The sequence below is a fragment of the Colletotrichum spaethianum genome (assembly GCF_022836535.1).
Source record: "Colletotrichum spaethianum MAFF 239500 DNA, contig04, whole genome shotgun sequence".
NCBI classification, from domain to species: domain Eukaryota; kingdom Fungi; phylum Ascomycota; class Sordariomycetes; order Glomerellales; family Glomerellaceae; genus Colletotrichum; species Colletotrichum spaethianum.
In genome coordinates this window covers 1424608-1446104 of record NW_026054774.1, presented here as the reverse complement: position 1 = coordinate 1446104, position 21497 = coordinate 1424608, and the positions used below count along the sequence as shown (strand labels likewise).

Below are 21497 nucleotides of genomic sequence, written 5' to 3'. Positions count from 1 at the left end.
GACTGAGCGTATGCTTCTCGACAAAGTCAATCAACCTACCAGGCGAGGCGCGTGCACTTCCATCAAGGCAACAACGGACGATGCTGCGGACCGAAAGCAAGGACTCTGTGGCTACCGGCTATTCCTTGCTGTACCAGAATGCAGCGGGGGTCCAAACCGTTGCTCGAGATCTTAAGTGAAGACGTTGTAAGGCTGAATGAGCATCGTCCATGGGTATGGCCCGTCATTCCACTACTCATAGTGGAAACCATGAGCGCGGTGCTAATGGGCATAACCAACCATGGAATTTCGCCGTCGACAGTCACCATGGTCATTCGGGAAAGCCAAAGTGGAGCAATCTTGCCGTGAAGTCGGAGTTCTCATTTCTATCTCGCTCGCTCAATCATCACTCATGGGCACGGCTCATGATCCATATGCAAGCTCATCAGTCGTCTGCTAAACAAAGAGCCCCTCCAAAAGATGCAACGCCTCTAATGCCACGAAATCAAGCCACGAAACCAATGCAAACCAAGTCAGGCAGCGAACACACAAAGACCCCTCATGCCAGGTTGTTCTTGATGTTGGCGTACTGGCTGTTGGGATAGTTCAACAAATTCTGCGTCGGGTCGAGGGTGCCCATCTTGCTCGCCAGCGCGCCCACGAGACTGCCCTCGCCCTTGCGGTCCCCGGCCGCCTCCCAGAACACGGCGCCGCCGAGTTTCTTGTTGAGGAGGTAGTCCGCCTTGAAGTTGGCGCTCTGGACGTTGTCGTACGTCACCAGCTCCCGGGAGCTCGAGTCGTAGCTGTACAGTGCGCCGGCCGTCTGGTCGAATACCTCGACAGCGCCGGCCCGTGGAAGGACCTTGTAGTGCCACACGCCCGGCTCGATGGACCCCTGCCCGATTCCCTGGTACGGCTTGCCGATGCCGTCCGTGTTCAGGAACGAGCGGCCGTAGAGCGGCAGGCCCAGGACGATCTTGTCGGAGCGGATACCCTGGCCGAGGTAGTACGCCAGCGCGGCCTCGGTGCTGAACTTGGTGGCCTCCGGATTGGACGGGTCGGGAAAGAGGTTGGCCTGGTGGCCCGTCGTGGTGTCCCAGGACCCAGCGTAGTCGTAGGCCATGAGGTGCCACGCATCGACGTAGGGGTCCATGCCGCGGAGGTCCATATTCTGGTAGTGCGTCGGGCCGGCCGGGCAGGCGATGGTCAGGGCGAAGTGGTATCCCGGTGCATACTGCGCGGCGTGCTTGTCGAGCTCCTCGCGGCAGGTCTTGAGGAGGGCGACAAAGTTGGCTGCTTCCTGGGCGTTGCTGGGGTACTCCCAGTCAATGTCGATTCTGTGTTGTTGGTTAGCCCCGGACTTTGAGCATCGTGTGTCCCATCGAGAGGGACTTACCCGTCAAAGCCCCAGTCATGCATCAGCTTGATGGCCGATGTTGCAAAGCGCTGGCGGCCCGCGTCGGTTGCGGCGACGGGCACAAATTTTGGCGACCAGGTCCAGCCGCCGATGGAGAGGATGAGCTTGAGCTGGCGGTTCTGCTTCTTGAGGGCGTACAGCTGCTTGACGCATCCGTAGGCATTTCCGGCCTGGCTTGAGTCGCCCGGGTACTGTCGTTGAGTGTCTGACCAGGGGTCGGACGAAATTCTGCGGCTGTTAGTGTCTGGCATCGGCAAGCCTGGTTGGCATCGTTGACTTACACCTCTCCATCGGCAGCGATGTCGGCAAAGGAGTAGAGCAGATGCGTCACCTTGTCGGCGGGAATGTCTGCTGGCTGATAGTTGGCTCCGTAGACGCCCCTGAGTCTGTTAGCAACACTGTCCACTGGTCTTTGAACGGCTCAACGCACCAGTTCGTGAAGTACAGCACATTTCTGTAACCCGATGGAGGTGCTCCCGGGCTCGCGACTGGTGGAGACACACCACCGGTGCCCGATGTCCGAGGCGGGGACACGCTCGACGGAGCCGAGGGCACCGCAGAGGAGATCACGGACGATGGGGCCACGGACGATGGGGCAACGGGCGATGAGGCGACGGACGATGGGGCAATGGGCGATGAGGCGACGGGCGATGAGGCGACAGGCGGAGCCGGCCCTGTCCCTGAGGAACCAGGAAGAAAAGGGGTCACGACGATGGGACCCGGACCCGGATCCGAGGAAACCACCGGTGGGCTGGAGGCCGTGGCCGCTTGTGATGATGGTATGGTAACCGCTGTAGACTGAACGGCGGTCTCTGGCCTTTTGCAACTTGGCCGCGCCGAGCGGCGCTCGTTCGCCGGCACGGCGCCCGCGATGGACGCAAGGAGAAGGTGTAGGAGGAGGGTTGATCCAATCATGGCTGCAAACTAGTGACTGGAGAGGGCTGGTGATGATCGACAGGGGAAGAGTAAAAGGGAGAGGCAATAAAGAGCATTGTTGAGAAAGACGGAGGTTCTTATTGCTTTCTAAATCTCTTGTCTCTTGGGAGAGGCCGAGGGGTTGGCGAGAGGAGGGGAGAGGGGCGAGCTGAGCTGCATCATGGGAGAGGAATGCGCAGAGTTGGTGGCACAGTTGACCAACCACCAAACCCCGGGCGGGTGGTGGTGAAAAGAAGTCAGAATGGGAGGTCGTAGTCTGCCTCGCTCGCCGGCCCCTTGATATCAGGGTTCGTGATCTGGAGACCGGCTGCCACATCGAGGAATGGGGGCCACTATGGGGATTCGGAGCCCCAACTCATGGGACGTCCGAAACATGTACCCACGAACAAGGGGAATTTGAGACTCGAAAAGACACTTGTTTTGGTCCGGCTTGCTCTAGGGTGAGGATCACTCGTATCGCTAGACCATGAATTTCTTCCGAGTTATCAAGAAACCATCCAATCACGCTGATCGAGTTCGGTCATCGTGTTCTTCAGCACTTCCATGACCGGCAGGAGACCGGCAGGGGGGAATGTCTTGACCCATGGCGGTAGTTTGGACTGACAGACCCAATATCGTTACAACAATGTTTCCTTGCATACGATTTCCTGTTGCCTGCAGACAATGCTTCGAGTCGGTTGGGCCCCACGCAGAACGATGGGATGTCGTTGAAGCGAGGGTGTGCTAAGTTCTGCAGGTTCGCAGTCGGGACGCCGGACAGCCGCAGGTGGCGGCGCATCGACCCCCGCTTTCTCTCCAGGCACGCTGCACTGCGACACGCTGAAGAATGAACCCTGCCACACGAACGCAGCGGGACCGCCCGAGGCCCTGACAGCTGCCATCCCATCCTGGGGCTTGCGTCCACGACCTCGAACGCTTCCAAGACTGTCCGTCTTCTTCTCACAGTTGAGAACAACCTGGGACAGATTGGGTAGGAAGATCGGTTTTCAAGATGCCTGTACAGTCTGGAGTTGCGGGACTTGAGCCACGCATGGGCGAGCCTCCCACAGCGAGCTATAGATCCACGTTCCAGCGGCCAACCTCACTTACAGACCCATATGGTTGGAATGGTGCGCCGCCCTCAAAATCAATGTCTCGGCCAAAACGTCGTTCCAGGCAATGCACTTTGGACCTTGTCCCAACTTATCGATCAAGGGCAATTCGGTATTCAATAGCTTTGTTTCATGGTCTCAGTTGCAGTAATAATAATTTTGACAACCAACACCAAACTCGGTGTACGCAGGGCTGACGGCAGCGGCCCCTTCGCTTTAAACTCTCAGTATTTTGAGTCTAGACTTTCACGAAAGGCATTCCAACAATCTGATGCCCCTGCTCCCCTTTCAGCCCCGTCTCATGCAACGCCAATGACAGGCTGATCCCACAATAGCACCACTAACATCACCACTTGTGATAGTAGTATTGTAGGCCGGGTCTTCCTCACATTTCCAACGCTCCCTCGCCCTTGAACCCCTCCCTTTCCATCAACCCGCCCCTGCGCCTCGACCGCCATCAGCGCAGCAGGCATCGCAGCAACAAAAAAAAAACCCAACCTGCCCAGTACCTCTACCCAGTACATCCCATCCGCCTCCAGGATCCAGCCCCCGTGCCCTTTCTCATACACCAGGAACCCGAGAACCACCTCCGTGCCGGCGAGGAACGCCTTCGCCAGTCCGCCAACGGCAAGCCGGAACCATGCCAAGCGCGGAACGTCGTGGGCCACGAGCTGTTTGCTGATGTGTGCAGAGGGTCCACGAGAGCAACGTGCTTATTGTGAAGGTGAGGAGGAAGTATGGCAGCGCGATGGGGAAGATGGAAACAAGCGATGGCGACGTCCCAGAAGATTTCGACGACCAAATCCGTCGTCTCAAAGAGGTAGGTAGTGTCCCGTCATACCATGTCCAGCGAGGGAACGTGTCTTGGTGATGTGCAAATGTCTTTGACTTGAATTGATTGACCTTCTTGTTCTCTTTAGTTTCTCCCAAACTGCCAGAGCCCAGCAATTTACTGTCTCCTATATACTTCAATCTGTGCTCACGCAATTCTGTCCTGCTGTTCTGCTGATTTGACAGTCTCATGAACGCCGGGTGTATGGGGTGATCGTGGAGTGATGACATTTGGGGGGTTGCGGGCAGTCTAATACAGTGCCATGCCGCACAAGGCTCCGTACAAAGGGAAGCTGGTGATCGTCCCTACCGAAACCCGAAAGTCTCAGTATAGACCGTGCCTGGTTTTGTCCGACTGCCATCGCAATGTTGTAGGATGAAGTGTAATTTTGGGGGGTATCGTGTCTGTCTCCTCACTCCTGTAAATGGGGGGCATTCCTCTTGCGTTCCATCTTCTAAACCTGTAAACCAAATAAAACGATCCGTCCGACTCTAAATCTCCGTCTTGCCCAGCTTCTTGGCCAGATCGTCCACCTCCTTGTCCTTGAGCTGCACGGTGGGCTCCTCCTGAGCCTCCTCGGCCTCCTTGATGAGGATCTCGGCTCTCGTCGCAGGCTCCAGCTCCTCCTCCTCCTCCTCGTCAGAGTCCTCTCCCTCGAGATCGCTGAGGCTGTCGAGACCCCATGCGTCTTCATCGACAACGTCACCACCAATCTTCTCCTTGCGCTCCTCAAGCTGCTCGCGGATAGAGATAACAGAGGGGTCCTCTTCCTCGAACTTGTTGCCGTTGAGCTCAACCTTCTTCAGGGCAGGCAAAGAGTCGGAAACGGCGCTCGCGATGCCAGCCAGGGCCTTGGGGGTGATGTCGTTGAAAGCCAGACGGAGGATCTCGAGCTTGTCCTGCTTGCCCTTAGCAAGTGCCTTGGCGACGAGGGCGGTACCCTTGGCCGTGAGGTAGGCGTCGTTAAGACCCAACTCCTGAAGGTGTGTCCAGGTCGGGAGAACGCTGGCAACAGCCTTGGCGCCGGAGACGGTGAAGGTGTTGTCCTGGAGATCGAGGATGCGCAGCTCGGTCGCGTGGTTCAGACCCTCGCTGATGAGGTGGCTGATACCCTCCTGGCGAATTCCGTTCTGGACCATCTTGATCTCCTTGATCTTGTTGTGGAGGCTGAAGGCCTTGGCCCAGGCCTGCATGCTACCATTCTCCAGACGGTTGCGACCGCAGATAACAGTCTCAAGGTACGGGACCTCCTTGCCTTCCTTTCTCGCCTCCTCCTTCTTTGCGTGCAGCTCAGAGAGCGCATTCGCCACCAGGATGCCGGCGTGAGGACCGAGACCATTGTTGTTCAGGTACAGGTGCTGGAGGGGGACGTGGGCAGCCAAGAAGGCAACGACGGGCGCCTGGGTGTTGATGCCGAAAGCATTATCGTTCAGATTAATCGTCGTAAGCTTGGGGAGGTTGAGGATCGAAGTAAGGAGGGAGGTCAGAGCCTCCGGGATTTCGCTCAGGAGACGGCCAGTGAAGATGTCGGAGAGGTCGGCAGACTGGTTCATTTCGTTAGCAGTTGCGCATGAGTCTTGGCGTCGCAGCAGCGTACCTGGAGGTTGTTCTTAGTAGCCAAAACCTCACCGAGAAGCTTGCAAGCGCCGACGCCCAGGGTGTTTCCCAGGAACTTGACCTCCTCGACATCGGTCGAGCGCAACTCGGCGATGTGGGGTTCAAGGTCGGCAGCAGTGTCGAGCTTGAGACCCTTTCCCTCAAGGGAGAACACCTTGCGCGAGGACGCCATGATGAGTATGATGATGTGCAAAGAGAAATAGAGTGCTCGGGGCAAGGTGGCAGCGAGTGCGCAAAATGAGTGTCTGTCCGGGTGTGTGGTGTTGGTGGGGGCGGGGGAATAAACAAAACGATTTCGACTTTCAAAGACCCCTCGAGTCATAGTTGCAGGGGAGGAACCCGGGTGGATGCCAGGCACGAACAAGGGGCGGGTCTGCCAGCTGTCAGGCTCAGCCCCAGCTGATGGACACTGGCCACGGGCCACGGATACTCCAGTGAAGTTGGTCCGCTGATTGGACCCACCTTCCAGAGCTCCGTGAGCCATGGGCTCGTCGCGACACTGGTTCGAGCCCAGGCGCAAACATCATTAAAGTTGCCAGGAGCGAGGCCTATGTGATTACTCCAGCGATTGGTTTGCACTCGATTGGATCTTGCCATTTAACCCATCATCTACGATTCCCCCACTGGCAACCATCTATCTTCTGCCATCTCACCTCCTAATTCACTATCTCCGGCGACGATTGATCCTGCACGTCTCAGCAGCAGACAGCTGACGATAATTCTTGCATCCCTCGAAGAGCATTTCCATCCCTAAGACGGCGCAGCATGGCTCGTGGAGACTCAACACCGCCCGAATCGCCTCTGTCCTCAATGGACAACAGCGATGCTTCCGATGAGGAGGTCCACGACTACGAGGACGAATCGCTCCTCCGCCCTTCGAAGCGACAGAAGCTGGGAGCGGCCTCGACGACATCTCCTGCGGTCGCTGCCGAACCCGAACCCGAAGCAGTGCCCGAGCCGGACCCATTGGATGGCATGTCGGACGTCTCATCGGACACTTCTGGTGACATTCCCAGCTCCCCCATCAATGCCAAGCTCGACGAAGAGGACTTCCAAGAGCAGGTCACGGCTTGTGCTTGGGAAGGCTGCGACGCGGGTGACTTTGGCAACATGGATAAGTTGGTGGACCACATTCACAGCGATCACATCGAGAGCCGACAGAAGAAGTACACGTGCGAATGGATTGGATGCAACAGAAAGAGCATGGGCCACGCCAGCGGCTACGCGCTCAAAGCCCACATGCGTAGCCACACTAGGGAGAAGCCCTTCTACTGCTACTTACCAGGTATGCTACACCGGTCTCCCGTCGGTCCGAATGTAATGGCTGACCGAAACAGAATGCGATCGCTCGTTTACGAGATCTGATGCCTTAGCGAAGCACATGCGGACCGTTCACGAGACCGAGGCTCTGCGCCCTTCCGACCCTGTTCCCAAGTCTATGCAGGCCGGCCCTACAGGCAAGGGCAAGCTGAAGATCATCATCAAGACCCCTCAATCACACGCCGCTGGGCAGGACGACGCCATCGACGATGGCGTGGATGATGATGAGCTCTCGGCTGACCTGTTCACGCCTTTGACCGAAGAGCAGGGCTTTACCCCCGAGGAGCTCAAGATACCTCTCGAGAAACTTTACAAACTTTGCAGATTCCAAGTCAAGTGGGCCCAGGAGGAATCGGCTAAGCTTGCGGAAGAAGTGAAGTACTGGGAGAAGCAATACAAGGACCTCTGGCGCGAAAAGGAAGTTCTCTTTTCCCAGGTTGTGAAGAGCGAGGTCGACTGGCATGAACGTAGACAGGCGGTGCTTTCGGGCGCGGCAGACGTTCAACTCTCGGGCGTGCTTGAAAGCCAAGAGGGCAACACGGCCGCAACAAACGGCGATGGAGCAGACTCTCAGCAGGGTTCTAGCGCGAAAGAGACTCTGGCCAACGGGACCGGCTCGACAGAGGTTGCGGCAGCTAGTTAGAGTCGGCCGGTAACGTCTAAGAGCTGCTTGGGGAATACATACTGGAATGGCGACCTCGGAGAATTTGCAGGGGAACCGCTGGGCATGGGCGAGCCGAAAGTTCCCTGCATCTATTGTGGCCAGGAATATTCTTACTATTATCTTGTCGTAACACATGAGCAGACCTGTCTAGGTCTACGTGCATTCCTGACGACTGAAGACAAGACGACACAGACAACGACTTTGACGCCTCCGAGGCCAAAGCAGACCATACGGAATATGCGGGAGACACAGCAATACCATACTCCACCTAGCAAGGACTTGTCAACCGTGCGGAAGAGACGACGAGTCCACAGTCCTCCTAGCAAGGCCTACCATAAGACAGAACATGCTTTGGAACTCGCTGGAGGAGAATGGTCTCAACTACTCTGCATAATAAACAGCAGGGAATTTGGCGTGGAGTAGGTGGACCCCATGGTCTGCATGCAGTGACGGGCGTCAGGGAAAGTTTGGCGAGAAGCAAATGGGGAAAATGGCGCATGGCGTATTGTATCACTAGAAGGATGGTTCATTGTTGGCTGTAATTGATGAGCAGCGGCACAGTCGCCTTTACAACGTCTTGATATTGGTCACCTCATGTTGCGTGTGTGGACTTTGACAAGACATGTGAATTGTGTACATTATGACTACATGGCTCTCGACTCCGCAAGATATTGGAAACGACGATGCTGTGCCGACTTCCAAGGCGCCTGTTGTTTGACTGCGCGTTTCGAGGCAGCGACGTTGACTTGGTCAGTGAGAAGCAAAACGCACACTTACATTCCCTTCTTCTTGGTGCGGTAGGATTCGGCATTCTTGAAGGGGAACGAGCTCGTGTCCTTGTCGTAGCCGTGCTTCTTGCTGCGGCGCGACTTGTCGCCGGCGAACATGAGGCACCAGAGGCCGAAGACGGCGAAGACGGTGCTGCCAAGGCAGCCGAGGACGAAGGCCGTCTGGCCCGTCCGCAGATACCTGCTGTAGCAATAGAAGCCGGCGGAGGCGTGGTGGATGGAGGAGAGGACCAGGGCGGCGTTGGCGTAAGGCGAGACGGTCCCCGGGGGCGCTGTTGGGGGTGTAAGTACGACGCGGAGAGGGTCCTGGGTAGGCAAGAAGACGGGCGTGACTTACTTTGGTCCTCGGATGTGAGGGGGATTGCGCCGGAGAGGGTCACGACGAGGAGGCCGAGGGTGAGGAGGGCGAAGCCTAGGGAGCGGGCAAAGTAGTCTTCAAGAGCTGGTGGGTGGTAAAGTTGTCAGTTCACATGTCCCCGGGAGGGGCAGGGGATGTGAAGGACTCACAGCCTGCGGCCTGGTAGTCCTCAGGACGGAGGAGGTTGGTGATGAACCCAGGCCATATGATGAGCGGGACGGCCTGGGTCGCAAGCCAGCCCAGGTTGCCGAAGCTGAAGGTTGATATCGCCTGTCGCCAGAGGAGCTTGTCAGCAACATTTGTGATGCGCGGGATGGGCGGGGAGATTGCACGTACGTCCATTGTGGTGTTTGAGGGGGCAATCAGTAACCAGGTCCTGAATATTTTCTGCTTGCGGGCGGTGAGGTTGCTAATGGAATGTTATAGCCTTGGGAGCGCGCAAGGGAATATCTCGAAGCTGGGCCGGAGCTTCAACAAGCTCCATCACGCGTGGATGACCTCAGGTAAACGGTACGTAGAGCAAGGCGGTGCCAGTACGACCAGCGACGTCATTGGGCCGCCCCCCGGCCCGTCGAGAGGCGCGCGTCCACCCCTTGCTGTGCCTGGCCTGCCAGCTGCACCACCTGCAAAGAATGCCCCTGTATTTTTGGGCCTCTCAGGCCCTCTCAGGGGTCCTGGGCCGATGCCGCCCGCGGGGGGCGCTTTCCCAGCAGCCATCCACCCCCTTCGCCCGCTTTTTCTTTGCTAATCCGCCACCTGCCGATTTCGCAGCGCGTGCCCTGTGGGTTCCCCAACTTTGCCTGGCCGGCGACGTTTCCCCTGCAAAAGCCCAGTGGTGGGGGGCTGATTTGCAATCACGTCCCGTCGATTTTATTTTTCCTTAGCTGCCGAGCCGTCAACCATTTGCGCATCTCCGGGTTCGCGGAGTCAGAGAGAGAGGGACCACTCACTCCCAGCAACATTCTGACAAAAAGGCGACCTGGGTTCTTATCTGTTGCCTTTTTTCTTTTTCTACAAGAGGTGCTGATTGTTGGATCTGCCCGACTCCTCTACAAGTTCTTGCGGCCCTGTCCTTCCTATTTCTCTTCTTTCCGCATCGCAACGCAAAGCGCATTGCCCCGCCATTGTCGACATCCCACCACCCTCACCAACCCTACTCTCCTAACCTCTCACGACTCGCCCCTCCCCCCAAACCGACAAGATGAGCGCGATCCTCTCGGCAGACGACTTGAACGACTTTATAAGTCCAGGTGTCGCCTGCATCAAGCCGATCGAGACCCTCCCCTCCGCCCCGCCACCGTCGTCGCAAGACCCCTCCCTCGAGCACGAAGTGATCCTCGACGGCCAACCCGGCTCCGCCGCCGCGGCAAACGCCCCGCCCGCCGAGATCTCCCTGACGGACTGCCTCGCCTGCTCCGGATGCGTCACCTCCGCCGAGGCCGTCCTCGTGAGCATGCAGTCCCACACCGAGGTCCTCAACACCCTCGACTTCGGGCCCGCGCTGCGCATCGTCGGCCCGGACGGCAGCGGCCAGTTCCGCGTCGACGGGCTTGAGGACGAGAGCCGCAAGCTGTTCGTCGCCAGCGTGTCGCCCCAGACGAGGGCGAGCCTGGCGGCCGCAGCGGGCAAGGGAACGACGGAGAAGGAGGCAGGGTACATGCTCGAGAGGCTGCTCGGCGGCCCCGAGGGCCTCGCGAGCGCGGGGAAGCACAACAACGGGTTCACGTGGGTCCTGGATACCAACGTCGCGCGCGAAGCGTGCTTGGTCCTCGGCGCGGACGAGGTCTTGGGCGCAGAGGACGCGCCTGCGTCGTCGGCAACCAAGCCCATCCTCACGTCGTCGTGTCCCGGATGGGTGTGCTACGCCGAAAAGACGCACCCCTACGTGCTCCCGCATCTGTCGCGGGTCAAGTCGCCTCAGGCGCTGATGGGCACGCTGCTCAAGACCACGCTCAGCAAGAAGCTCGGGATCCCGCCGAGCAGGATCTGGCACCTGGCTGTCATGCCGTGCTTCGACAAGAAGCTGGAGGCTAGTCGCGAGGAGCTTACGGATTCGGTCTGGGCGGGCGACGGGACGCCGGGCAGGGGCGTCCGCGACGTCGACTGCGTCATCACAAGCAAGGAGGTCCTCATGCTGGCGGAATCAAGGGGTTTCAATTTCTTCGACCTTCCCCGGAGCAGGCCCAACATCGAGCGCGCGCCCTTCCCCGACGCGCGCCTGGAGAAGTTCCTGTTCCCCGGCCGCGGCGCCCACCGCTCGTCTCAGGCGGCGGGCACGTCCGGCGGCAACCTCTATTTCACCCTCCAAACCGTGGCCTCCAAGCACCCCAATTCCCAGATCCAAGTAGTCCGCGGACGTAACGCCGACGTCGTTGAGTTCATCGTTGCCTCCTCCACCGGCGATCCAATATTCAAGGCCGCCAGATACTATGGTTTCCGGAACATCCAAAACCTGGTGCGGAAGCTGAAGCCGGCGCGTCCATCTCGCATGCCTGGTGGCAAGGCGTTTGGTGCCGCCAGGAGGCCCGCCGGCAAGTCTGCCGGGCTCGAGTATGCCTACGTCGAGGTCATGGCTTGCCCCGGCGGCTGCACCAACGGCGGTGGGCAGATCAAGGTCGACGACCCCATCATTGTCGAACGCAGGGGCTTTGAGACTAAGCCTGGTCCCCTGGAGCAGAAGGTTTTCTTGTCCGAGGTCGACGAGGCTTACTTTTCAGCGGAGGATTCTGATTGCGAAGATGCCGCCCCTCAAAACGGCGACCTTCGAACGGATGCTGTTGATGGAATTTCGCCCTCTTACATTCGAGATACCCTGGCGCATTGGGCGGGCATTACTGGCATAGATCTGGGTAGATTGGCGCTCACCACGTATCGCGAGGTGGTCAGCGACGTGGGCAAGGACAAGGCGAGCGACACGGAGCGCGTTGTCCAGCTGGCGGGCAAGATTGGCGGAGGCTGGTAGCTTTTCATGTCCATAGGATAAGTAGTAATTCAACCCTCCTTGGTGCCTCGCTTGGCGAAGCCGAACCCTCCTCTTCCACTCCCATCTGGTCCGCGTGGTGCCCGGAAGGCCTGCTTGGGTTGATCCTCGTCTCTTGGCGTAGACCGGCCAGAATGCGAGCCGGGATCGCCCCCTCGCTTCTGCATCGCAAAGCCTCCCCTGGGCGCGTAGCTGGGATCGTAGAGCTCACGGCCGCTCTCGGAGCGGACGCCGTCGGCCCGACTGCTCCCAGGCCGTCGGTAGTCTTCCTGTCGGCTCGAGTTGTTTCCTCGGTGTCCACCACCGCGACCGCGCCCCCTACCACGGCCGCGGCCTCCTCTCTCGTTCTCACCGCCTCGGGGCGGGGTCGTCGTCCCGGGGCTCGAGGCACCAGACGAGGGGTTCGACTCTCCAAAGATCTTGGCGCGGGCCTCCTCGTAACGGCGCTGCTTCTCCTCGAGCTCGCGCTGCTGCTTGGCGCGGATCTCCTCCGGGGTGAGCTGGGGCTTCTTCTCGGCGCGCTGGTCGTCGGCGTCGTCGTCGGCGAGGGAGAGGTGGGAGAGCAGGCCGGTGACGGGGTCGCGGCGGGCGATGGTCCGGGGAGCGGGCTTGCGGCTGAGGACCTTGACTTGGGGCTTGAAGCCCGTGGCCAGTGGTACCGAGGGTTGGGCTTCGAGGAAGGTCAGAGGCGTGGGGGAGTCGCTATCGGGGTTGCTATGTCAGTGGCTGCTCCCCTAAAGAACGGAAGACACAGTCGATGAGGAAATTGCGTGGAGGTGCTACTGGGAGATGGGGAGGGCCTCCTCAATGGACGTACGCTGATTCCCAGAGCTTGCGGTTCGACTCGGCATGCTGTGCGAGGCGCTCTGCCTTGCTCAACGGTGCAGGCGGCTCAGGCTGCAACGGTGCCCCACCATCGATCTTGTCGGCGGCAGACTCCCAGTCATCGTCCTCCCAAGCGTCGGGAACAGGGCCTTTCTTGACCATCTTGTTCAAACGTCGGCCGGGGTATCAGGTGCGGTGTACAGGCTAGTCAGCAGCTGTGTGGGGATACTGAAAGCAGCCTTTCAAGACGTAATTCGGCCCAAGAAAGAGGTGCTTTGGGTGAATGAGGTTGGTTGAAAAGATGGGAGCGTGCTGTGACCGTGACGAGGCGAGCGGTGAGGGCAGCTAATGTGGGAGCATTGGAGGGGTTCGAGGAGGTGAACACAACCCAAAATTGGTGAGCCGTCTGTCTGGGTCTGAAGGAAGCTGGCTGTCCGCAGTTGCACGATGGAAAAAAAAAAAGGTGGGATGAGATGAAGTTGACGGACCCGACCCCTTGTTGGCTGTGTGCCTTGGACAGAGGCGTTCCGTCGGGACGGCTGTTTTTTTTATTTTAGCTTCCCTCCGCTGGGGACGAGGACCTTTGCGCTACTCTTTTCCGGCACCAGGCCTTGGCCATAAGTGGATGTACCCGCAAAGTCTCGTCTCGTGGCTTGTGTGGAGGGGCACCACCAGGGGTCAGCAGGCGCATCGGATCTTGGAAACACCCTTGGGAATGGTGGGGTTGCCCGGGCCGGGTGACAGCTCAGCTGGACGACATTCCACCCTCACTCATCACTTGTCCAGCTCACTGCGTAAGCAGGACCGCAGCTAAGATTCCGCCTTTGCTTTCATTCTTCGAGTATCGTTATAGTGCTCCTAACTACTTTATCTCCATCTTGTCGAATATTTGGTCATCTCTGGTGCCTAGGTTGCTTTGCTTCTCTTGACGTCTATTTCCAACTGTTCTCTTGGCGCATCCCAGGTTGCCGAATCGGGTATTAAAAGTGAGCGCGACTTGTAAGCCCACGCCGACGGCCCGCACCCTTTCTCCGCGGCCTCTTACCACAGTCCCAGGTCTTTTGAAGACTATCTCGACTTGAGACACATACACAAGCAATGGCTGCCGGGTCCGCGAAGCTCCAGACCCCCAGCTCCGAGGCCGGAGGCAGCGCCGCCGACGACTCCAAGACGGCGCCCGGCTGGAACAACAAGAAGCTCAGAGAGGAGTTTGAAACTTTCAAGGCAAAACTCCTTGACCAGCGCTTCGACCCTAGTAAGTGTCCCCAGTAGCGGTTGTGTTGCCCCTAGCTGTAGGTTTGGAACGCAGTCCATGCCTCGCAGCTTCCGCGTATTGAATGATTCAGCAACCGACAAGGCCGGTTGCGATTACAGAGATAGATCTAAATGCTAAAACTCAGACCAACAGAGCACTTCCCCGATCCTTTGCTCCCCAGGAACGGCTCCGACCCCCGGAATAATCCCAAAGGAACGCCGGAGGCCGAAAGGAGGATCGACCAGATCATCGCCGAGTACAATGCCCAGGGTTGAAGGGTACGATCGCAACCCCCTACGGCGGGCTGGCCTGTCTCTAGCCACAAAGGGCCTTACTTGTACCGGTCATACTATTCGAAGAACTCTTTTCGGTATTTGTGTGCGACTGTGTTGTGTGAGCCGCAGCTGCGTACCTCTATGTGATTCAAACAAACCCTTTTGGAGCTTTCGATTGTTGGCCGAGAAAGAGCGTTTCATCGTGGTAGTCTCTTTTTTTACTCTCGCTCCGACGAAATGAAACGGAAGCATCAAACCCCGTTTTCTTTCTGTTCTTTCTGATTCGTTGGCCTGCCTCTTCTGGTGAGTTCGCGGCCCTTAGTGATGTGGTGCTGCCAGGAGCCTTGTGGAGCTTTGGGTGAATGGAGTGGTGGTCACGCGGATGGGTTCGGCCGTGGTCATTCACCTCTCCCACCTACCCATATGATCCTTAATATGCCGTCATTGCTCTGCCCTACGGCGTAGAAAAGCCAGGCAACCGTACGCATATTTCGTCTCAACCTGATCATTTATCTCTGGGTTGGGAAACATCACTTGCTCAGTTATTCACATCGAGATCAGCCTGCCTGACTCTCGACCTATATCTTGACTTTCCCATAGCTGTCCTTTCCCACCCTCTCCGTTTCCTCGGAACGTCTCCAAAAGCATCAAAACCGAAACGGAATTTCCACGGCAGAGTCAAGACCTAGTTTGCAGCTTACTCAAGAAGTCCAAATCCACCGTTGAATCCGTGATTATCTCCATCGTCAGTTACCCACGTCAACTCCGCCGGACGGCTTACATCAGTCGCATCAAGCCATTCTGACCACATCATTGCCTCAGTTCACCTCAAAGTCGCCAGAATCCTCGGAGAATATGACTCCGATAATCTTGGACCAGGAGTTCATTAGGAACGGCTCTATCACGAAGCATCAACTCACAACCACCGTAACCTCAACTGCCCCGCCAGTCAACATCCTCAGTAAGCTCCAACACCTACACCTTCACTCTAGACTATCCGTCAACTGACGCCTCACCTGTAAACAGAACAAGCACTCGCCACGTCGCGCCGCCACCGCCCCTCCGACATTCTCGTCCTCCCGCAGTCCCCACCAGCCGAGGACATCATCATCGTCAGGATGGCCCCGGAGGCCGCGATCCTCCCGAGCCCCAGGTTCCACCGCGGCCTCCAGCAGCAACGGCTATCCATTCGAGCGAAACCCTCGCCCCTCGCCGCGGCGCAGAAGCGTCCCAGGATCCTGCTCTCGACCAAGAGCTTCAAGTGGGTCAAGACCGACGACGCCGTCTGGGTCAAGGTTCCCCTGGCGTCGAGGAAGCGGCGAATCGTCCTCAAGACGAAGGAGAAAAGCATGCATTGACGGCCTAGACGTGAAGGATCTGGTTTGTTACTGATATTTGGGTCATGACAGAGAAGCATACTGGGGGCGTTTGGGAGACATTTGGGCTAGATATCATTGTCCTACTTATAGGATTATATTGCATGGGGCGGTTCATCTCATGGCGTGGCGCGGGTTGCAGTTACTAGACTAGATGCATCGGAGCGGTTCCCAACGGATCCTGGAGATCCAAGTATAGCGAGTCTGTTTTCATATAATACGAATGCATGTCAACTAATATCCATGGGCCTTGAGCAGCGGTATGTGTTCTGGATAAAGAGCCAAAGGAGACCAAGGGTGTTTCAACTCGATTATGGTGGGACAAATGTCGTCGTTCAGGGGCCATAAAACGCCTAAAAGGGGCATTAACTTCCCTTCAGAGTCCTTGGAAATCAGGGTTGCATTAATGAGCATTGGAGAGCTCCACAACAAAGAACATGTCCTGTGCTCTCTTGTTACTCTCAGATACCGGGGATCTAATGCCGACAGCCTGATCAACCAGCATCTGTTGAATGTGATTCCTGTACTTGTGGGACGTGTTTACCAACACCACTCTTATGTTTTGAGGTATGGATATCTGGTCCGCAGTGTAGTGAATGGACAGGCACTCAGAGTTTGTTACCAACTCTATGGAGTCAGTCAAAGGCACGATATCAACCAGGAGCTTGATGAGTATGGGAGACATGTGGCTTGACGAGCTGGGCAAGATCAAACACCAGGCCCGCGCCATAGAAGTAATTAGGGATAACGGACTCGGATCACCCAATACCGTGAAGTTACGACATTAGGTAGCTGTGTCTCGTCAGGTCGACCCTGCATTATCCGGCAGTAGCACATGGCAAAACGCAGGGTATTAACCCCTCATCGGCGGAACGCGGGAGCACAGACATCGAGCTTGCATACAGCTAGACTCATGAAAGCTCTCGGCGGCAGACTGCAACCAGTGAGATAACACCCCCGCAGTCACTGGAAAGTTGTTGATGCTGGCGGGGCAGTGTTTGAGCTCCGAGAGCTTGTCCGTACCAGACGAAACTGACACTGGCATTGGCTTCTGTCTCCTCACCTGCCAGCGCCTTCGAGCGTTCATGTGAGAATGGGGGCCTGCCGGACGCACGAAGGGTCGCACGAAAAGCGCCTAGGTTCTTCGGCATGTGGTCTCCGAATGGGGGGCAGCCGAGAGGAAACTCGGGCCTAAAGATTAGACAGACTTGTTGCATTTTACCAGGAGACAGACAGCTCGGGATTGGCGAGATGCAGATCCGGCGGTTCGGGTCGAATCTTCTTCGGACGAGAATTGCTCCGGGTTGGGTTTGCGAAACGTTGACGAGGGACACGCGGTCGGCCGTGCTGTGTCGTTGAGTCGAGAAAAGAGACTTTTGAGTGCACGTGAAAACAGAGCTAGGAAAGGCTGTGTGGTTCATAAAGTATGCTTGCCATCAGACAAGGTTCATACGACTTCTGTATGCCTAGGCTCTCTTGTTTAGAAATGAGTCGGCGTCTTGCGGCAAGAGATGTTCATTTCCACGCCGAGAGAGAATGGTGGTCATTTAGCGTGAACGTAGATCAAGCCTCAGAGGGGTTTCTAAGTGTACGTCCCGGCTGCAATGTTTCTTGTATAGTAGGACAAGCACCCGAGCTATGACCGGAAGGCACAAAGTCGGCCGCGACAGCGATCGTGCGGTATTGAATATGAGAGCCCAATGACTCGTCAGCGTAAAACCGGCATGCCTCGAACACTGGGCAACGTCGGATGGAACGGGAACAAAGTTGGAGATCCCACGTTGGGCAGGAGGAAGCAGAGCAATTGACGTAGTGGATTCCACCAGTTACGTAGAGGCGGGACGGTTTCTCCACCGAGGGACGAACGGCGGGGAAGATTGGCGGTGGTCGTTCGACTTGCGTCCATCTTGAACCATGCGTGGGGTGAAAAGTTGGGGGATTGGATCGTCAAGCTCGAGCTTGTCACCTTGTTTAGCGAGCTTGCTCTGGCCGCCAGATGAATCATGGCACGGGCACTTAGGATGCAACAGACAATTTAGGGCATCCCGAAATGTAAGCGTGTGGTTGCAACAAGTGAACCCGTGCCGGTACAGTGCGTAATGTCGGCGAAGTATTGGAGATGGGCGGTGCTGACAAGAAAACCATAGGTAGATTCGCCAGTCGTTGCCGCACTGTCAGTGGCTCTGCTTATGTCTTGCTTGTTGCAGTTCGCCGATGATGCAGTTGTGTAACGAAACGGAAAGGACAGCCTAGTTTGAGTGACGATATCGACCAAGTAGAAGCGCTTACTTCACGGACAAGTTTGCCCCCGGTCGAAGACGCGGCTGCTGACGGTCCCTTGTTTAGGGGTACTATGTAACCTCATGCCTCGATGAGTTAGTTACCGGGGCGGTGAGAAATAGCCTCTGCGAGATTTGTAGTGTCGCCCCGTGTCCACGAGAAGGCGAGCATACTATCGTCAATATGTAAACACCCTTACCGACCTTGTCCATCATTGTCAGAGCATGTCATCTGAGAAAGCAGGGAATGTAACGACTCGTGCTGGCATGCTGGCCGGTTAGTCGAACGAAAAACCAGTGCTATGCCCCAACAGTTGATAGGCCAAACCATGGCATCAGTCTCGTGGTAAACCCGCCTCTGGAAAACCCGCCACCCGGGACAAGGACATGATATCGTATTGAGATGTGCGAGGGTTGAGGGCGCGAAGTTGGCCAATAATATCTGGTAATCGCCGAGCTGAGTGTGCATAGTTCGCACCGCATCGCAGGCTGACATTGGGGGGTAACTGCAGGTAAGAGGCGAATTCATGAGCCGGGGTTGTCCCGACATTCCAGACCCTGATGGTGTCTGAATTCGCAGAGTCCATACAAGTTGCTAATGGGACAGTGTGAGGGAAATGGGGGCCGGGGAGTGGACTGGCCAAAGCAGAGCCCCCTTCTTGGCTCAGCGAGGTAATCAATTCTTGCTGCAGGTGCGGCCATGGGAGGCAAAGCGACAGGTGATAAGATAACTCTGCGCCTGGACGACGGGTTAATGGCCAGAGGGTGTTGTGCCGGAGCCAAGGCTTCGGTCGATGTTGACGTTGATGTTGGTTCGTCGGCAGGTCTTGACTCATCCACCTTGTCAATCGAATTGCCCATCCATCCCACCCACCCCCGCGGTTCGCTCTCCCATGTCAAAACGAAAAGGGTGGCCCGCTGGCGGGGGTCGACGGTTTCCCGAGAGGGATCCCTCATGTCGGCGGTCTCGGAGGGAGGCCGGTGAGAACCCCACAATCCTGGCCTGGGCCAGTCGAAGCCATCGTGCAAGCGTTCGCGCTGCCCCCTGGATACTGTACAGGCTGTATACAGTATACCTATATGGATGGTGTGCTCTGTGTTGTCCGCATCGCTCCGTTCCAGAGGTGCGGTCTTAGATATTCGTAGGTTGTTTGCAGCGAAAACCTCGCTCAAACCAGGACGGCGCTGAACATTCCTTCGCATGCCTGTTTGGTCGGTTCTAGAAGGTTGTCTAGAACGGTACTTCCCTGCAATGGAGCAAGCCTAACCGAGCCCGGACGAGCTGTCCGGACGCTTCATGAGCGGCATGGCCCAAAGGCGATGCCAAGTTGGATTTGTGCGGCTGGAAATGAAGAAGAGACGCTTCCGATAACAAACTACATGTTGGCATGAGAGACCGGCGGAAACAAGAAGGGTGTTCAAAGGCGAACCCAGAGAGAGAGAGAGTGTGTGTGTGAGAAAGAGCAGGTGGTCGAAGTGGACGCGGCAGGCAGGCGGGGACAGCGTGGGCTTTGCTATGTTTGGGGAAGTGAAGGCTTGCAGATGACGGGGCAGGTGCGAGTGAGACAATATGGCCATTGCATGTGCCCTCGGCGGACAAACCTGCAGTCATCCAGTCATCTTCTCGTTGTTACCTTCCTTGGCTGCCCGTCTACGGTCAAGGCGACCAAGACTGGTTCGTGGAACGCAGGCCATCCAGAACACTTTGGAAGTCTCAAGATCCCTAAAACGGCAATCCGGGCCAAGTACCTACCTCACATACTTGAGAGCAGCACCAAGCTTGCCCTCCATCCTAGCATCTTTTGTACACGGGCTGACGGCACATGGGCTAGCGCATGCTACCTACCTTCGTAAGGCGACGCTCGATTGGACGACTGTGACTAGAATCGGGGTACCTCTTCTTCTCCCTACCGTACCTCTCTCTCACTCTCTCCGTGACTACCTACCCAAGACGACGAGGTACGTATGTAGCATAAGGAAGCGTCCAGCAACCTTGGAAGGTACCGCCATTCTTGTGGAGTTACCTTTGGCCGCCGGACTGCACCGGCCGACACACATCACGTCTCCTCCTGAGTGGCCCAATACCGGGCTTGGACTGTGACCCCCCTCGACATCGTCAACCTGAGGCTGGGCAGTCTGCATTTCCAGTTTCTTTTAAACCTTTGCCCCAGGCATCACCGCCATCCGGCACGGCAAGGCACTTTATACCAAGAACGGGATCGAATAGGACTGGATCTCCATGACAGGCACCTACCTTTTCTAGGCACCCCACCACCCCCAGAGCACAGGCTTGATTTCTTGCCTCTTACCTCACTCCGCCTCATTCACGCCCTCTTCTCTGCTCACGTACGCCTCCTTTATACTCACCTTACCTCACCTCACCGTTGCCGACCATTCTCAGGTCTAGGTATCTTGCGACCGCGCAAAGCACTTTGCAAACGAACACCTCAAATCACCTTACCTCACTTCACCAACGACCACTTCCTCTCCCGTCTCTGACGTCTCACGCTTGACCTCACTTTGACTCGACCAGCCCCACCTCGAACCCGATTTTTTCAGCTTCTCAACATTGGGAATCGGCTCCTTCTCCTCATGAACCTTCCGTCGTTCGGTGCCACTTCACGATCCGCCCTCTGCGACAGCCGCATTCTCACTGGCCGAGGGTTCATCACCACATCACGGACTCCCTGCCATACATTCGGGCCTTAGACCAGTCCATTGTCATCGACTGGAGCGCTGCGCTGTCGCCTCCCCCCCGCCCCACCCCTACACGACGCCGGACGCTCGACCTGCCCTGCTGCTGGTGCTGCTGGCTGCCCTGTCCCCGTCACCGTCTACGTCCTGCTACCTTATTCGAGGTCCTATTCGCCTTCACTGCCAGCCGGTTGCTGTGTGTAGTCAGTTCGGCAAGGGAAGAAGGAAAGAAAACGCGGAAAAAACCAGGTAGCAAGCAGCAGGCCTTACCTGGACTCACTGACGCCTTCCCCTCTCTTCCTTCCTTTCCGCCCCCCTCCTCTCAGGATCCCCTCCCCCTCCACCCGCCCGCATCCACTCCCACGCACACAACAGACCGTGGCCGACCTTCACTTCATCCCACTCTCAACTTCTCACCCCCTCCAGAGAAAAAATCAAGTCTCCAATTCCAACTCCAAAAAACCACAACACCTGCACCGAAACCGCACCGCACTGCACTCGCCGCCGCTGCCTCACGCAAACCTACCACACCACTCTCTCACGTACGCACACCACATCTGCTGCTCAATCTCTCGCATCGGCCAATCCCTCAGCAACGCTGCGATATCTCGGCCTGTTTTGACGCCAATCACGGATTTGGGCCTCTGCCTCGACTAGGCCATCACCGTCACACGAGTACAGCCGACAACCAGCGACCATGTCTGGCGCCGAGGGCACACATGCAAACACAGGCGGCTTCGACCTGCTGAAGCGGGCGACACAAGCCATGATGATGTCAGGCTCCAGGTATGTGCGGTTTTCTGTTACCCAT

General features: G+C 57.1%; 8 protein-coding genes across 8 annotated transcripts; 4 read left to right on the top strand and 4 right to left on the bottom strand.

Moving 5' to 3' along the window:
• Nucleotides 1-538: 538 nt before the first annotated feature.
• On the bottom strand, nucleotides 539-2311 carry ColSpa_02438 (endochitinase 42; the record flags this gene model as incomplete). Its single annotated transcript, XM_049268650.1, is given in 4 exon segments — nucleotides 539-1316; nucleotides 1376-1624; nucleotides 1678-1782; nucleotides 1794-2311. 4 exon segments carry the CDS (start codon nucleotides 2309-2311, stop codon nucleotides 539-541), a joined length of 1650 nt encoding a protein of 549 aa, XP_049124607.1.
• Nucleotides 2312-4746: 2435 nt separating this feature from the next.
• ColSpa_02437 (Ran-binding protein 9) lies at nucleotides 4747-6044 on the bottom strand (the record flags this gene model as incomplete). The annotated part of the gene is made up of 2 exons (XM_049268649.1): nucleotides 4747-5799; nucleotides 5853-6044. The coding sequence occupies 2 exons, from the start codon at nucleotides 6042-6044 to the stop codon at nucleotides 4747-4749; spliced, it is 1245 nt and encodes a 414-aa protein (XP_049124606.1).
• A 593-nt stretch (nucleotides 6045-6637) lies between these two features.
• ColSpa_02436 (INO80 complex subunit 1) lies at nucleotides 6638-7835 on the top strand (the record flags this gene model as incomplete). The annotated part of the gene is made up of 2 exons (XM_049268648.1): nucleotides 6638-7157; nucleotides 7210-7835. 2 exons carry the CDS (start codon nucleotides 6638-6640, stop codon nucleotides 7833-7835), a joined length of 1146 nt encoding a protein of 381 aa, XP_049124605.1.
• Nucleotides 7836-8629: 794 nt separating this feature from the next.
• On the bottom strand, nucleotides 8630-9344 carry ColSpa_02435 (uncharacterized protein; the record flags this gene model as incomplete). Its single annotated transcript, XM_049268647.1, has 3 exons — nucleotides 8630-8916; nucleotides 8982-9086; nucleotides 9152-9344. The coding sequence occupies 3 exons, from the start codon at nucleotides 9342-9344 to the stop codon at nucleotides 8630-8632; spliced, it is 585 nt and encodes a 194-aa protein (XP_049124604.1).
• An 859-nt stretch (nucleotides 9345-10203) lies between these two features.
• On the top strand, nucleotides 10204-11964 carry ColSpa_02434 (cytosolic Fe-S cluster assembly factor NAR1; the record flags this gene model as incomplete). Its single annotated transcript, XM_049268646.1, has 1 exon — nucleotides 10204-11964. The coding sequence occupies one exon, from the start codon at nucleotides 10204-10206 to the stop codon at nucleotides 11962-11964; it is 1761 nt and encodes a 586-aa protein (XP_049124603.1).
• Nucleotides 11965-11993: 29 nt separating this feature from the next.
• ColSpa_02433 (uncharacterized protein) lies at nucleotides 11994-12969 on the bottom strand (the record flags this gene model as incomplete). Its single annotated transcript, XM_049268645.1, has 2 exons — nucleotides 11994-12696; nucleotides 12800-12969. The coding sequence occupies 2 exons, from the start codon at nucleotides 12967-12969 to the stop codon at nucleotides 11994-11996; spliced, it is 873 nt and encodes a 290-aa protein (XP_049124602.1).
• Nucleotides 12970-13905: 936 nt separating this feature from the next.
• Nucleotides 13906-14337, top strand: ColSpa_02432 (uncharacterized protein; the record flags this gene model as incomplete). The annotated part of the gene is made up of 2 exons (XM_049268644.1): nucleotides 13906-14062; nucleotides 14216-14337. 2 exons carry the CDS (start codon nucleotides 13906-13908, stop codon nucleotides 14335-14337), a joined length of 279 nt encoding a protein of 92 aa, XP_049124601.1.
• Nucleotides 14338-15192: 855 nt separating this feature from the next.
• On the top strand, nucleotides 15193-15695 carry ColSpa_02431 (uncharacterized protein; the record flags this gene model as incomplete). The annotated part of the gene is made up of 2 exons (XM_049268643.1): nucleotides 15193-15298; nucleotides 15364-15695. The coding sequence occupies 2 exons, from the start codon at nucleotides 15193-15195 to the stop codon at nucleotides 15693-15695; spliced, it is 438 nt and encodes a 145-aa protein (XP_049124600.1).
• Nucleotides 15696-21497: the final 5802 nt, after the last annotated feature.